Genomic DNA, 13838 nt, shown 5'->3' with positions numbered 1-13838 from the left:
ATAGATATGATCCAAGTTGTTTTAGTAAATATGGTAACAAAATAGAAAATGGATCATAAAGAGTAAGAGTGGGGAAGGATGAGACATTGCCCATTTCAGAACTCAGACTCCATACTGTCTTCTTCATATTGATTCTTAGATAACCCAAGGCACTTTCTGTTACAACTGAGATCCTGATTGTGCTTTTTTCCTGACACTAAGAAAGAGTCTGAAAACAAATCCAGAATCTGACTCTTCCAATCAAGAGTCTCTCTCCATGACCACACCTTCATTCATTTATCAATGGCTGAAGGAAACTGGACAAGAGTAAGTGAGTTTATCCTCATGAGTTTCTCTTCCTTTCCTACTGAAATACAGTCATTACTCTTCCTGACATTTCTATTCATCTACCTGGTCACTCTGCTGGGAAACAGCCTCATCATTCTGGTGACCTTGGCTGACCCCATGCTGCACAGCCCCATGTACTTCTTCCTCAGGAACTTGTCCTTCTTAGAGATTGGCTTCAACCTAGTCATTGTGCCCAAGATGCTGGGGACCCTGATTGCCCAGGACACAACCATCTCCTTTCTTGGCTGTGCCACTCAGATGTATTTCTTCTTCTTCTTCGGGGTTTCTGAATGCTTCCTCCTGGCCACCATGGCCTATGACCGCTATGTAGCCATCTGCAGTCCCTTGCACTACCCAGTCATCATGAACCCAAGGACACGTGCCAAACTGGCAGCTGTCTCCTGGTTTCCAGGCATTCCTGTAGCTACTGTGCAGACCACGTGGCTCTTCAGCTTTCCATTCTGTGGCATCAACAAGGTGAACCACTTCTTCTGTGACAGCCCTCCTGTGCTGAGGCTGGTCTGTGCAGACACAGCACGGTTTGAGATCTATGCCATCATTGGAACCGTTCTGGTTGTCATGACGCCCTGCTTGCTGATCCTATGTTCCTACACTCGCATTGCTGCTGCCATCCTGAAGACTCCATCGGCTAAGGGGAAGCATAAAGCCTTCTCTACCTGCTCATCCCACCTCCTTGCTGTCTCCCTCTTCTATGTATCTTCAAGCCTCACCTACTTCCGTCCAAAGTCCAATAATTCTCCTGAGAGCAAAAAAGTGCTATCATTGTCCTACACTATTGTAACTCCCATGTTGAACCCCATTATCTACAGCCTGAGAAATAATGAGGTGAAGAATGCCCTTGGCCGGACCTTCCGCAAGGCTATGGGTGTCAGAAACTGCTTTCTGTAGACATTTTGAGGTGGAACTAAAGTTTATTAAATGAGGAACAATCAATTCCATGTTTGGGATTCCTCTCTGCCTCTGTTTTCGTCTTTTCTGGAACAAAACCCAGCTGCTGAAATGCCTGTTGAAAAGACCAGTGGAGGGAAGGAGCACAGAGATATATTATACCTATCATTATTATGTGCCATTTTCCTCTGTTTGCCCAATATGGACTTAACATTCCTTATCTTACTGGTACAAATGCTATTTTGAAACTTCTACGACCAATATATTCTAAGTATTTGCTTTGCTAATGTGCACCAATGTGACATACACTGGGGACAGTGTGAAATTTCTTCTAATGTGAACCTGGGGATGTAAGAGTCTTCTTGATACTTTACTTCGTGTTCTGCAAGACTGACTCCATCAGTAGAAATAAAGGCATAAATCCCCCATGCATTATTTGTCCCATTTCTTCATTTCATTTCACATACCTGAGGCAGTTTTGGCTTTAAATTTGTTTGTATTTAGCATGGTAGAGAAAAGTGGATCACTAATCCCCACAACTATCCTTTCATAACTCCAATATCCTTAATCACCTCCTTTCAGGCTATTTTTCTGAGATAGAATGGTCAGAGTTTCCACTTTTCACTCTTGTTCCATATTGAGGTTTTTAAGCTTTGTTGAAGTAATTCCAAATTTTCACAAACTTAATTTCAGGCATGGTGCTGCTTTCAAGGCTTGCAATGGATCCTAGCTGTTCCTATATGTCTTATTAACAACTGTTATGCTTTGCTTACTTTAGTGCCTTTTAATTTTCAACTTTTGTGTAAGTTGCTGTGAAAGTACAAAAGGCCATAAAACACAATTACTGCGTTCAGAAGTTTATCATTTCATCAACATTTGAAAACATGAAAGAAAACTATGAACTCCTGAAATAACGAAATATTATACAACATAAAAGGGCCTTGCCTGTGTTCATATTCCACTCTGCCATTTATTTTTTGGGTGAATAGAGCAAAGTCAATAACTCTCCATACCTTTTTCCTCATCTGTAAAATTATGCAAATAATAATCATACCTATCCTATAGGTTTTGAAGACTAGATAATAATGTATTTATGACAGCCCAAGGATATTGCAGATTCATATACAGGTTTCAGTTCTTAGCAATTACCTCCTCTGAATACCTTTATGAACTTCCTTCTAATAATCTCTGACAATTATAGACATACTGCATGTACATTTTATAATTATTTTTATCACTTAATGTCATAACTGAGGTTAAGAGATTAGGCACCCAACAAATTATTAGGATAGATAAAGCAGTTTTCTTATCTAAAAACAGGTAATTGTGGTTAACTTCCACATAGAGTTGGTATAAGGATTAAACTGGGTAATGAATATAAAGCTCCTGATACCAATCATAAACATTTATTTTCACACTGTGACAATTATTTGTAAACAGAATAATATTTGAGGACTATAAAACATGTCACCATGTTTAAGTGCCATTACTTTATATGCTTTATATTCTCCATAATTCACTGTTTCTTGTATTTCAGTATAAACAGTAATGTAGTGAACATTTTAATATTTTAAGTTTTTTTCTTAAAGTCTTCTTCAGCTACCATATTGACATAAAATTCCAACAGTAGAATAGTGGGTCTAAGTCCCTGAAATTTTGTTTGTTTATTTTTCCTGTAATTACTGATCTATTCCTGTGATTCAAGCATTGTGTTCATTAGTATTTCCAGTGACAAGTAGGCATAACTTTTAATGGCAAAGAGGACAATTCATCAAGTAACCATAATCAGCCTAAATGTGTAATCACCTGATAAGTACTTCAAAATATGGAGGAAAAAATGGTAAAGGTGAAATGAAAAATAGATAAATCCATATACAGTGGGAGATTTCTATACTCATTTCTCATTAATGAGTAGGACAAGTAGAAAGAAAATCAGTAAGAACATAAAACAATTGAGCAACACCAGAATAAACTAGTCCAAAATGATATTAAAAGACACCATACTACACTTCTCATACCAAGTTAGTGTCTGCTTATCATTTAGGAGTAAACTCCAGTGTTTTCTATCAATCTCTCTTAGATTCCTCCAAGCAAATCCAAGTTCACTCTCCTTTGAACACATGTGGCATCTAGTATGTGTTGAGCTCAGTTAGCACTAAGTTAATAAGTTAGCACTGTTAAGCATTAAAGATGTCACAATTGTATTTTTCATATGCATAGAGGACACAGTCAGGACAGTTCATCATTCATTCTTGTATTACTGAGGCCTAGCCCAGTGCCTGGAATACAATGGGTACTTGGTTATTAAATCAATGATTTAATGTATAATTCCTGAATAGTTTCCCTAGCTCTGAAATGTGAATTCCAGGTTTGCAGCTAAATCCAAGATATCTCTGCTTGGGTGTCAAAGCATATATCTAGCACCATCCTCCCAGACAATTTCCAAATCTTAAAAACCTTTTTCTTTTTAATTCTCCCTCTTTTTGACCTCATCATTTGCTGACATTTTCTTTCATTTCATCAGTTGATATTCACAGACGGAATCTTGGTGTAACAGTAAACCAGGTGCTGCCCTCCCAGAGCTCCTGGTTGTGAGACAGACAAACACACAAACAGCTACAGAATAAAAAAGTGCCATGCAGAGTGCAGTACCATGTTGTAATTCTGCACTTCAGTAAAGGCTATCACAGAAGAGTTCAACCAGTCTCTTAATCCTGCTCATTCTTCCTTGGCAAAAGTCTTCTTGCTCAAACCTTGACTCAATTCACATTTTCACTGCCAATGCCATTATACACTATTATATGACACTAGCCAGGCCCTCATTTCTTAATTATTATCATGAGTCTCCCCAGTGTTCTCATTGCTTCTGAGCACTTCCCATTCCTGCATTACGCTCACTAATAAGTACTGAATTTACAAGGATGAGCAAAACAAAGTCCTTGCCTCAAGGACATTACAGTCCACTGGAGAGGAAAAGTATTAAAGAAAGAACTGCACAAATAATTATAATTACAAATTGAAATCATTACTATGAAGGAAAAGAATATTGCTCTGGAAAAAGAATAAAAGGAGAGAGTCATAATTTATAAGCATGATTCAGAGAAGACTTCACTGAGGAAGTAATATTTAGAGTGATATGAGAAAATCGTGCAGGAGTTCACCAAGTAAAAATAAAAAGGAAAAATACTCAAAGCAAAAGAATTAGTATAAAGGTTCTAAATCAACGATTGCAGAAATAGTATTGTGGAATGATAATGATGTTGGCTCATCATATAGTCAACTGGAATGCTCCTTCCTCACCCTAATGGAAACTTTCAAGTCTCAGATCAGGTAGTATCTTGATGAAATTTGCCTAACATGACATTCACCTAGGTTTATCAAGTTTTCCATACTTAAACTTATTTCCTCTTCACAACAGGTATTGGGACATTGAGTAATTTTAGTATCTTTCTCTAGATCATAAGACTAGGAATTAATGGTGGAGGGATGAGATAAAACTAGAGTATTATTTCAAGTACTTTTATTAAAATCTTAATAAATGTTCATGTTCATGATAAAATTAATTAAGCACAAAATAATATATAATCAAAAGATTTCCTTCTGAGGGTTCACCTCTGTGCTTTCCCACTTTTCTGCACCAAGGAATCTGAAGGGTTAATGCAGCCACAATAGCGAAAGTGGAGATGTGCCTGCAAACGGGGCTCCCTGCTCGGGCTGAACGTACTTGCAAGCGAGGTGTTCTGCCAAGGAGTCTGGACACAGCCTTGAGTTTGATGTCCCTTGCAAATGAGGGAACATTCCCTTCTTGTGATAAGAAGGACGGGGCTCTGGACAGACTCTGCAGTAAGCAGAAATTTCACTCCCTTTTGCTGCACAATAACATGTATGCACATGCACTATACTAAAAAGGCTTAGTCATACAGTCTGGAATTCCACCCAGGGGGCTATATAAAAGTAAACCGCAAGCTTGCTTGCTTGCGCAGTTCTTTTTCCTCTGGCCAGAGTGGTGTCTGTCTTTTGTGTGTGTTGTCTTTGTGTCATTTCACTCGCAATCTCCAACAGAATCAATTATAATTAATTCCTTGTGTATCTTCCTAGCAATTTACTGTTTATATATTTTATATGTATATATGTGTAATGTTGGTTCTATGAAATATATATAATTATATTTTATAATTTTGTAATATTTATATCTTGTCCTTTATTTGAAATGGCTTTTATTTCAAATAAAATTTTATCTTGGAGTTTATTCCACATTAACATAGTATATTCACAGAAAAATAATATTACAATGGGAAATCTATCACTTTTAATCCATCACCTATTGATGGAATTATAATAGTTTTGACATTATTTGTTAATAATTGTACCATAGTAAGAAATAATTTAATCTTTCCTGTGACCTAAAACTGTATGATTCTTAAAGCCTGAATCACCAGCTCTATCCTGTGCTACTCTCTAGACTTTTCAAAACCAGTAGCCTCAATTAACTTGATCAACCTTTGGACAAAGGCTTATATCGTCTGCTTATATGACTGCATTAACGATGACTATCCTGCTGCTGCTGCTGCTGCTGAGTCGCTTCAGTCGTGTCCGACTCTGTGCGACCCCATAGACGGCAGCCTACTAGGCTCCGCCATCCCTGGGATTCTCCAGGCAAGAACACTGGAGTGGGTTGCCATTTCCTTCTCCAATGCATGAAAGTGAAAAGCGAAAGTGAAGTCGCTCAGTCGTGCCCGACTCTTAGCGACCCCGTGGCCTGCAGCCTACCAGGCTCCTCCACCCATGGGATTTTCCAGGCAAGAGTGGGGTGCCATTGCCTTCTCCAATGACTATCCTACTGTTAGCAAAAAACAAAAAGATCCTATGGTAGAGAAGTCCCTTCTTTCAGCAGTTTTCTATTTCTTCCATCCTGAATTTGTGTATAGCAACTACTTAATCTTAAGTACTGAATTGTTTCTTTGTTCAATGCCTGGATTTCTCCATTCAAATGTAAACTTTAGGAGCACAGGGACTTTTTTGTTGTTCATTTCTCTTTCTAAGGGTCTAGAAAAATGCCTGGCATGTAGTAATTAGTCAATATTTGTTGATGAACAAACACTGGCTATTGCGAAGGTTGGAAGTTTATTATAACATGATATTCATGACATAGTAATACATATGTTATAATAGGGCTTCCCAGGTGGCTCAGTAGTAAAGAATCCACCTAGAGCGCAGGAGACCCAGGTTTGATCCCTGGGTTGGGCAGATCTCTGGAGGAGCAAATGTAAACCCACTCCAGTATTCTTGCCTGGAAAATCCCATAGACAGAGGAACCTGGTGGGCTACAGTCTATGAAGTTGCAAAGAGTCAGATATGACTTAGTGATTAGCACGCGCACACACAAGCACATGCTGTAATAGAATACATTAAAATCCTTTTTAATATATCCCATCCTGTCATATCAACCCTGTAAAATAAGCATGTTATCTTTGTCTTAGCAATATGGAAATGGAAACTCAAGAGAGTTTAATAACATTGCTAGGCATCACAAACCAGAGATTTCTAGTGCTGGGATTAAATTTAGGTCACTTAGAATCCAAAATGTTTATGCTTTTCTCTATACAACATCACATTCCTAGAGAAAGGTTTTCCTTTCTTGAACTTCATCCTATTGGCATCTGACATTCCTTAGAGTCCTGAAGTCAAGAAAGGTCATGTACCCTTGAGGAAGGGCAGGAAGAGGAGCTAAGCTGATATCAGAAACACCTGGGGGAAATGCAGGTGCCAGCCCTTCATCTGGCTCTGAGGACAAAAGAGGCACATCTGGGAACAGATCTCCTAAGTCAGGACTGGGAGCAGGGCCAACCCATCTAGTCTGCTCACTCACACCCGACACAGAGAAGGCTGCAGTGATCTGGCTTCAGGTCTGGTCGTTAATGGCTCATCCAGGAAAGGGAGCAGGACCTCCCTGGTACATTTTCTGGTTCTTCTGACAGCAGAGCCAGAGTTCGTCAAACTCTCAGGAGCCTGCGTGAAGCATAGGTATCAGGTAGAGCTGACCAAGGCAGGTCTCCCTACTGGGCACAGGTAAGGATCTCATCAAGGGCCAAATCACCGCAGGCCCATCTCAAGGTTCAGCTGCTCAACTAGACAAGGTTTGGTGGAATGCCAGAATTCTATTCCTGTGTCCATACCGGAAAAATCATATCTGCTTTTTGCCTCCCTGAGCCTTGATTTCCTATTTTTTTTGTCAGAAAGCAAGATCTGAGACCACAAGAAGATTCAGATTACCAAAGTTATTGTCCAACTGTGACTCCAAATCTTTCTGGTTCAGAAAAAATCCCGTCTCTGAAGCTTTGACAGGACAAATACCTCTTCCAACTCTGAACTTTCCTCTAATTAACTCAAGGAAGACTTGCCTCAGTGGAACATTCATGAGGCAGAGTGCACTATTATTTAGCACAATTCTATGACTGCAGAAAGTCCAGAAAAGTGAGTTCCTCCTCCTGGGACAGTCAGTCAATGATTAACAGAAGGTCTAGAGTCTGTCATACAGAGTGAAGTAAGCAAGAAAGAGAAAAGCAAATATTGTATATTAACGCATATATGTGGAATCTAGAATATGGTATAGATGAACTTATCTGCAAAGCAAAAATAGAGACACAGATGTAAAGAACAAACATATGGATACCAAGGGGGAAGGGGAATGGGATGGATTGGGAGATTGGGGTTAGCATATATATACCACTATGTATAAAACACATAGCTAATAAGAACTAACTGTATTGCACAGGAGTGCTATACACTCGATGCTCTGAGGTGACCAAAATGGGAAGGATATGCAAGGAAGAGGGGATGGATGTGACTGATTCACTTTGCTGCACAGCAGAAACTAACACAACATTGCAAGGCAACTATACGCCAATAAAAAATAGATAAGGAAAGAAAGAAGTATGTTCCTATGGAAGTTGTGGAGTGTCTGGCAAGGCGTCTGTGCATCGACCATGGACCAGAAGGTTCTGCAGTGTCTTCCATCAAGACAGTCTGCCATCTCTCCTGCCCAGCAGTTTCCAGAAATTCTATGGGAAAGCCAATAGTTCATTTCATCTCTACTCCCTCCTCCTTCCCGGTCCTTCTCCACCAGAACCACTCACCATGTTTTGTCATGAAATGAAACTTCTAGTGAAAGTCACTTTCAGTAGAAGAATGTGAGTGGACATGAAATTTAATGAAAACTCAAGGAATGATGAATTTTCTGAAATTCTTGTAGTCATTTATTATAGCATCTCAGTCTGGATTTTCACTGGGCTTGTTCTAAGTATTAAGCAGTTCCTTGTCTGAAAGAGTTTGCAAATTAAACTAGAAAATTCTGATTCAATGGATAATTAGAATAGAAAATTAAAGATAATTATTTTTAAAGCCAGGAATAACCCCATCTGGAAGGAGCGCAGTGAAAACATACCTGAGTTTTAAAAAAGAGAAGGAAGAGGTCAGCAGGATAAAGGAGGCAGGTGTGCCAACAAGTGAAGTTGTGTGAAAAGATACAAAGCCAGACTGGCAAACTTCCAGCTAGCCTCCTGTTTTATATGGCCCATGGGCTAAAAATGGCTTTTAATTTTTAAAAATGATTTAAAAAATCAAAAGAAGAATAACAGTTCATGGCATCTGAAAATTATATGAAATTCAAATTTTGATAAATAAAATCAGTATCCAGATATGCTCATTTGTTTAGGTTTTGTATATATTTGTGTACCTGTTGTTTTATGGGCTTCCCAGGTGGCGCTAGTGGTAGAGACCTGGACTTGATCCCTGGGTCGGGAAGATCCTCTGGAGAAGGGTGTGGCAACCCACTCCAGGATTCTTGCCTGGTGAATCCCAAGGACAGAGGAGCCTAGCAGGCTACAGGCCCTAGGGTTGCAAAGAGTCAGACACAACTGAGTGACTAAGCACAGCACATTATAATATAGATTCAGTGTTTTGTATGCGTGCATTAGTTTAGACGTTGTGTAGTTGCAATAGAGATCATATGGTCCATACAGCCTAAAATATTTTGTCTGTCCTTTTATACAAAAAAGAATATCACCAACCTCTGTACAGAATCGTGAACGGAAGTAATTCATCCAATAAGTGCAAAAACGCTGATTATGAAAGACAAAAGGTGAGACCTAAAATGTATACTGTGTTCAAAATGTAGGCCTTGTTGAAAACCCGTGTTGCCTCTACTATTTTTTTTTTCATTATGATTCTAATTTCAGGACCTGAGTTTTCCTGCTGTGCAAACAATTTACCAAATTCCTTAGCTAAGAAATTACTTAACCTCTCCAAACTTCAATTCATCCATTAGCAACATAGGGAGGAAAATAATAGCATCAAAATCAGACAGTTGTTGAACAGAAGACTATTAAAAAAGTAAAAGTACTAGCATATTTCTATTATATATTCAGCAAATAGTAACAACATACAGTCATCATTTTCATTTTTATCATTATTGCTTTGTTGCTGTTATATAACAAAACGTAGCTCACTGTGGAGTGCTTGAATAATCAGAAACTAAAATTAGGAAGTAACTCATTCCCCACAACGTAAAGGTGATTTTTCCTAAAACTGGCATATTCTTTCAGTTGTTCTTCCTACTTTTTTCTTATTTACAAAGTTTGAATTTACATGTACACATTTATTCTTGTTTTTTAATTTTAATATTATGTCATGGATGTTATTCAATAGCATTTCTTCAAAAAAGACTTAGATGATTACATGATATTTTCTGAAGACTTAGGTCATAATTGACCTAGTCAGTTATTCATTAGTGATTGTTTCCAGTTCTGACACTATAGAGATACAACACTGAATATGTTTATAAGTGAAATCTTTGTCTAAGGCTCTGATTATTGGTTTAAATTAGAAACACCGAGTTCTTGAGACAAAATGTATGAACACTTTAAGAGATTTCATTTAAATTTCCTAAATTGCTTTTCAGAAAAACTATATAATTTTTTACACAAAAATCAAAGATATTTTCTACCATACCACCTCCCGTATTAGCACTGAGCATTGTGATTATTTTTACTTTTCCAAGTTTGATGCGCAAAATTGAATTCTAGTGTTATTTATTGATTTGTCTAATTTGTATTTCGTTTCAGTACTGGGAAAATAGACTAATTTTACATGTTCATTTCTTATTGATATCTCTGGTGAATTGAATCTTCATTCCCTATGTTTTTGAGGGAGAGAAATCATTTTTAATTGAAGTATAGTTGATTTAAAAGGTTTTATTAGTTTCAGATGTACAGCATAGTGATTTATTTAGTACTTTTATAGATTATATTCCTTTCAAAGTTGTTACAAGTTAATGTCTATAACTCTCAGTACTATATATCCTTGTTTCTTACCTATTTTATACATAGTAATTTTTTATTTTTAAATTTTTATTTTATTTTTTTTAATTTATTTACTTAAATTGGAGGTGAATTACTTTACAATATTGTGGTGTGTTTTGCCACACATCGACAGGAATCAGCCATGGATGTACATGTGTCCCACCATCCCAACGCTCCCCCACACCTCCCTCCCTACCCATCCCTCTTAGTTGTCCCAGAGCACCAGCTTTGAGTGCCCTGCTTCATGCATGGAAACTGGACTGGTCATTCTGTTTTACATATGGTAACATACATGTTTCAGTGCCATCCTCCCACATCATCCCACCCTTGCCTTCTCCCACATAGTCCAGAAGTCTGTTCTTTGCATCTGTGTCTCTTTTGCGGTCTTGCATATAGGGTCATCCCTACCGTCTTTCTAAATTCCATATATATAATCTATACTTTTATAGATTATATTCCATTCAAAGTCATTACAAGCTAATGGCTATAATTCTTAGACTATGTGATATACCCTTGTTTCTTACTTATTTTATACATAGTGATTTTGTATCTGTTAGTCTCATACCCTTAGTTTGCCCCTCCCTCTTCCCCCTCTCCTTAGTAACCACTAGTTTGTTTTCTATATCTGTGAGGTTGCTTCTTTTTTGTTATATTCACTGACTGAGTGAGTGAAGTCACACAGTCATGTCCGACTCTTTGCGACCCCATGGACTGTAGCCTATCAGGCTCTTCCACCCATGGGATTTTCCAGGCAAGAGCACTGGAGTGGATTGCCATTTCCTTCCCCAGGGGATCTTCCCGACCCAGGAATCGTACCCGGGTCTTCCGCATTGCAGGCAGATGATTACATTCACTAGTTTGTTTCACTTTTTTAGATTCCTTACATAGTGATATCATACAATATTTGTCCTTCTCTGACATGTCACTAATCATTGTGTTCTCTAGGTCCATGCACATGGTTTCAAATAGCAGAATTTCATTCTTTTTATGGCTGAGCAATACAGTCCATTATATATAGGGGGGGGTGTGTGTGTGCAAAATACTTTTGAATCAATGTTTTTATATTCTCAGGATATATACTCAACAGTGGGATTGCTGGGTCATACAGTAGTTCTCTTTTTAGTTTTTGAGTAACCTCCACCCTGTTTTCCATGGTGGCTACACGAATTTACATTCCCACCAACAGGGTACAAAGGCTCCCTTTTCTCCATATTCTTGCCAGCAAATTATTGTTATTTGTAGACTCTTTGATGATAGCTACTCTGACAGGAGTGAGGTGATATCACGCTATGGTTTTGATTTGCATTTATCTGATTATTAGCCTGAGAATACTGGAGTGAGTAGCCTATCCCTTCTCCAGCAGATCTTCCCAACCCAGGAATTGAACCAGGGTCTCCTGCATTGTAGGGAGATTCTTAACCAACTGAACTATCAGGGAATCCCCCCAATTATTAGCCCTGTTGAACATCTTTTCACATGCTCATTAGCCATCTGTACATTTTTGGGAAAAAATTGTCTATTCAGGCCTTCTGCTCAGTTTTTGATTGGGTTGTTTGGCTTTTTTGATACTGAATTGTACAAGCTGTTTATGTATTTTGGATGGTAACCCCTTGTTGGTCCTAATAACATTTGCAGGTATTTTCTTCCATTCTATGTGTTGTCTTTTTGTTTTGTTGGTGGTTACTTTCATTTTACAAGGGATTTAATGTTCATTAGGTCCCATTTATTTTTGCCTTTATTGATAACAGTTTTCCTTAATGCTCTTGTGACCCCTCCGCAGACCAGTAGACAGTTTTTATTATTTGTTAAATAATAATAATTTGTTGAATAATAATAATTTGCTTTATCTGTTACTACAGATAAAATTTCAAATTTATCATTGTGTTTTAAAATGTTAAGTATTGTTTTGGGTAGCATGAGTATTTCATTTTAATATTTGTGTTTATTCAAATACAAAGATTACAATATCAAGATAAGTAATATAGATACATGAAACAAAAAGAAAAAAGTTAAAACACTTATAACCACTACATTAATATTTTAACATTTAAATGAGTGCAATTGAGTTTTTCTATTTATGGATATGGACTTCCCTGATGGCGCTAAAGAATCTGCCTGCAATCCAGGAGACACAGATGTCGGTTCAATTCCTTGTCAGAAAGACCCCCTGGAGAAGGAACTGATAACCCACTCCAGTACTCTTGCCTGAAAAAGCACATGGACAGAGGAGCCTAGCAGGTTATAGTCCAAAGGGTTGCAAAAAGTCAGATACAACTGAGCACATATACACAGAGCACACATTTACGGGGGTAATTTATATTTTAAAATAAGTATCTTCACACTAAACATATTATTTTGTAACATACTCCATTCACGTATATGCCTCCATGTTATTAAATATTCTTTTATAACATAATTCTAAATTTCAGCTTAGAAATTCATAGCAGAGATATAACAATTTATTTAACCAACTTGCTGGTTTTGTTCTTTTGGTTCATTTGTTTGCAACTACACTATCATAAATAAGGTTGAGAAAAACATTCAGGTAAACACAATTTTCACCCAAACAGTCTAAAGTTGCAGGTAAGATATTGTTAGTTCAAAGTGTCTTTGATTTATATTGGGAGATTTATTTGTCATTTCTTACCTATCATGTTTATTTCCCTTAATTTTTAACATAACTGAGTACTGCAATTGTTTAATCTTATTTTTAATTTTTATTTACTTTTTAGTAACCTTGAACATCTTCCCATGTTTTAGAGCCATTTTGATTTCAAATATATGATTATATTCTTCGCATGATTTTTTTCTTTTCCCAATGTCTTTTTTTTTAAGAATTTTTTTTATTGTGGCGAGAACACTTAACATGAGAACTTTTAAAAACATTTTAATTATACAATACAATTTGTTAACGATAGGCACATTAGATTTTTAAAAGTAATTCATCTGACAAAACTGAAACTTTATACCCTTTACACAGAAACTCCCCTTTTCTTCTTCCTTCAGTTCCCTGGATGTCAATATTCTACTCTTATAGTTTCAGGCCTTACATTTAAATCTTAATCCATTTAGCTTTAGCTTTTTGATTTGTGTAAGATAGTTTTGCGTTTTTGTGTGTAGCAGAAAAGGTCTTTTTGTTGTGGCTCTTGTGACTTTACTTTTTCATTTTTATTTGTTTTCTATCTGAATGGTTAAAGAAAAATTTCCCTATCCTCAAATTTAAAAGAAATATAGCACAAAGAT

The 13838-nt window shown here is 37.2% G+C and overlaps 1 protein-coding gene across 1 annotated transcript; it reads left to right on the top strand.

Annotated features, from left to right (window-relative positions):
* The first annotated feature begins 273 nt into the window (after window positions 1–273).
* Window positions 274–1236, top strand: LOC138420591 (olfactory receptor 10A5). Its single transcript, XM_069553902.1, has one exon. It carries the CDS (start codon window positions 283–285, stop codon window positions 1234–1236), a length of 954 nt encoding a protein of 317 aa, XP_069410003.1. The 5' UTR covers window positions 274–282.
* Window positions 1237–13838: the final 12602 nt, after the last annotated feature.

This window comes from Ovis canadensis, chromosome 15, assembly GCF_042477335.2.
Source record: "Ovis canadensis isolate MfBH-ARS-UI-01 breed Bighorn chromosome 15, ARS-UI_OviCan_v2, whole genome shotgun sequence".
NCBI classification, from domain to species: domain Eukaryota; kingdom Metazoa; phylum Chordata; class Mammalia; order Artiodactyla; family Bovidae; genus Ovis; species Ovis canadensis.
Note: the sequence above shows the minus strand (reverse complement) of the source record. Positions and strands in the feature narration are given on the sequence as shown.